Here is a 3,483-nt window from a genome sequence, read left to right as displayed (position 1 = left end):
GGTGTCGCAAACACGTACAGACGTAGTACCGAACACGTACGAGGGCAAGGCGACGTAGGTGGACGATCAATACAGCAGGTGGCAGCACGTCGGCTACCCTGGCCCACGTTTCCCCTTTCCGTTCAGCGTATAGGGATATACATATAGCTACCCCTGACTGGCTCCTGGGTTCCTGGTGCTCCTGCTGCCGCTTATCCTGGTCAATCCTGGAATCCCGTTTCTGCCTCTCTGTGCGCTCCGTATAGTCTGCCTATGTAACTGTTTATCCATCCGCTTATGCGTATCATATATACACGTATATATATATATATATATATATTTGGTACAGATCTAACTGACCCAGGTACGTTTGACAGCTGGTATACACGTGTACGATACTTTTGGTTAACCTCATCGTTTGGTATTTACGTACGTATATACGTGGTCGAAAGCTGCTTCTTTTTAGCATGTTAAATCATACGTAATATCGTTATACGTAGGTATAGGAAAACGCGGGTTAGATAGAAATGAAAGTTTCGATGATTTTAAAATAAAAATTGGCAAATTCTTCATAGAATTGGGTACGTATAGGAAACGTATTGCGCGAGTGGTAAAGTTTACTCACTTTGCGTATATCTTCTAAATTGTGGATTTCTGGCGAGAGACCACCGTGCACGCACAGGAACTGTTGGTTCATGAGGGCTGCAAGCGGTAGGCAGTCGAAAGCGTCCATACACGCGTCGTAGACCCTCTCCGAGTATTTTATTTTACCTGAAAGGGGAAACAAAATTTTAGACTTAGGTTAGGTCAGGTCGGGCCAGATATTGGACTGTGCTTGGTTATGTTAATCAATGGGAGGGAGACATCGAGAATGGTCGTACACGGGTTTCTACAGAAACAAATTGACCACCTGGTAAATTTAGTGGACTTGATATACGTTCGGTAACTAGAGTACCTGCTACCACGGGATCTGTACACTATCAGACGGCTCTCGTACTTGACTGTCTACGGTCCCGGCGCTGAGTGACGTTCGAGACGGATTTGTTGGCAATAAGGGAAAGAAAAAGGTCCGACCAGTAGAAAAGAGACGTCCCTGACAACACTGGTCGGACAAGCCTGAAGAAATTGCTCGTTGAGTCAGTTTGCTCTTATCAGCGTTGGATCTGTTAGTTTTGGGATTTTATAACGAATCTTTTTGGGGATTTTATTAAAAAAAAAAAAAACACCTGATCGTCTTTTTTAATAATTGCAATTTGCTTATACGGACTCGATTTATGCATATAAAAAATTTATAAATATATATAAAAAATTTATTCAACCCCAATATATATATATATATATATCTGTATACGTCTTGTTTACATTTTTTAATATTTCTTTCTCAATACACCGTCCACTTCGGTGGTTCTCGAGAGACGACAGCAGCGCTTTATCTACCGGTAGAGGAGGGACGAAGAAAAAAAAAAAAAGACATAAGTGTACAAAGTGCAAAAGAAATATTGGAAAAGTCCTACGTAACATCGTATACACATTTGGCCTGATTCCAGGCCGTTCAGGCTTTTTGTTTAACTCAGTGAAAAAGTGACCCCCCCGTGGGCGCCTGCTAGATCCTGGTCCAGATGAACGTTCGAGCAGTCTCCCGTATACCTACCAGCCGCTATCCGAGAATAGTACGCACTACTGACATTGTACGGGACCATCCGTGAACACACCGCGAAAGCGTCTCTCCTGGGAATCTTCTTTTATTTTTGAACCGTGTGTCACGTTCGCGGATACATATAGGTATACAAGATACCAGTGGTCCACGGATGATGAGAGACTGATCGGAGGCTGTTGTTTATATGCTCGCTTTTTTTTTTTTTTTTTTAATACCCTGCATTAAGAACCCCTATGATTCAACCGTACAAGGTAATTATGCTTTTAAAATTTTGTACATATATATATCACCATATTCATATGTGGTCCATGCGATCCCATAAGAGACTTTGGGCTACGAGTGAATTTTTCAGGCTGCATCAAAAGTGTTTCGTTTAACCAGAAGACGAATGCCGGGTAAAGCAAAGTGAACGAAGGACGAGCGTAAGGAAAACGAAGAAACCCCCGTTCGTTCGAAACCTTCGCGAATTCTCGACCGTTGCAGGAGAATATTTACGAGCTGAAACGGAGGCGTCTAGTGCGCCGAGTATTTATGTGTCGTCGATATTGTCCCTCTCGGCGGGCAATATGGCGCCTTAAATGTGCGTAATAATACAAGAGGGTAGCCTGCAGGTAAAGGTCTGAGGTATTGCGACACAGTAGGGATATATATATATATATATATACATGTAACTTTCACCACTACCCTCCCTCACCTAAAAAAAGCAAGCAGCAACCCCATAACTTGAGTTCCGTGGTTATAGGCATATACGGTATATATACTGTATGTACCCATAGCATGGATAAAGTAACGTCCTCGTAACGCAGCGTGCTTATTCGATATTGGCCACATTGCTGCTTCATATTTTTAATGAAACTGGCTAACGGAAGAGAGAGGCATTATGGGTAGACCGAGAGAGAGAGAGAGAGAGAGAGAGAGAGAGAGAGAGAGAGAGAAGAGGACTCGAAATATATCAGCTTTGACGTACAGCAGAGACATTAAAAGGGGCAAATGAGCAAAAACAAGAGTTATATAAAAAAAAAATAAAAAAAAAATAAATAAAAGATCCTTGCGATTTAATTGAAAAGAGTCATTAAATTCGTGCTCCGTATAACCGAAATTCTACGTGGCAACGTGAAAGGGGAATTTAACGAGCTGAATTTAATCTGATGGAAACGACTGGATCTGTCTTTATAATTTATTATGACGTAATCGTTTTAATATCCTGAATCGGTATCAAAGTCCCTGCTTTGGTTACATCCGGTGCCGTTGGTACACGATACGACGTCTGGGGATTCGCCTTGCGAAAGGAAGAGGGTAAAAAAAAATATTCTTTTTTGTTTTACACATTTTTCGTGAGACAGAAAGGAAACAAGTTTTTTTCTTTAATATTAATTTTTTTTTTTCAAAATTAAATCCTTTTCTTTTACTTACATTCTTGCTTAAATGTGAAGTATTCCGTGAGATGCCGACACTCGTGGTTACCTCTGAGAAGAAAGAGTGTGGTCGGATGGCACAGTTTCAATGCCCACAGGTACAATACGCACTGCAACAAATGAACATGGAAGGATTAATTCATTTTGAATTTACGATGAATTTTGAAAAATACTCTCGACACGATGAATTATTCTCACGTGGAATGATAATGGGCACTCTGGCGAATACAATTTTTATGATAATAAAATTGAACGATGCCTTCGCTTTTTCGGCATTTTATGGCTCATTTAATTAAGCGGTGTTCACATTGTTTCGTGCTTGTCAAATTCAATGGGGATTTTAACCTACTCAACTTTTTTTCCTCGTCTATAAGCGTAAGTGGCATATATTCTCTTGGATCGGCAATTGCATGCGTAACCGAACTGGGGTAA

At 40.9% G+C, this 3,483-nt stretch overlaps 1 protein-coding gene across 9 annotated transcripts in view; it reads right to left on the bottom strand.

Annotated features, from left to right (window-relative positions):
• The window catches only part of LOC107273014, a 57,888-nt gene that overhangs the window by 29,843 nt on the left and 24,562 nt on the right, over window positions 1-3,483 (bottom strand). For all 9 annotated transcript variants that reach the window (XM_025090341.1, XM_025090342.1, XM_015750795.2 and 6 more), the window contains exons 5-6: window positions 3,050-3,161; window positions 605-750 (exon numbers count right to left, since the gene is read on the bottom strand). In XM_025090341.1, coding sequence (XP_024946109.1) covers window positions 605-750; window positions 3,050-3,161 — 258 coding nt within the window. The remainder of the gene's footprint in view (window positions 1-604; window positions 751-3,049; window positions 3,162-3,483) is intronic.

This window comes from Cephus cinctus, unplaced genomic scaffold, assembly GCF_000341935.2.
Source record: "Cephus cinctus unplaced genomic scaffold, Ccin1 Ccin1_scaffold1343, whole genome shotgun sequence".
Lineage (NCBI taxonomy): Eukaryota > Metazoa > Arthropoda > Insecta > Hymenoptera > Cephidae > Cephus > Cephus cinctus.
The sequence above is the reverse complement of the archived record's forward strand: the minus strand, read 5'-3'. Positions and strand labels throughout refer to the sequence as shown.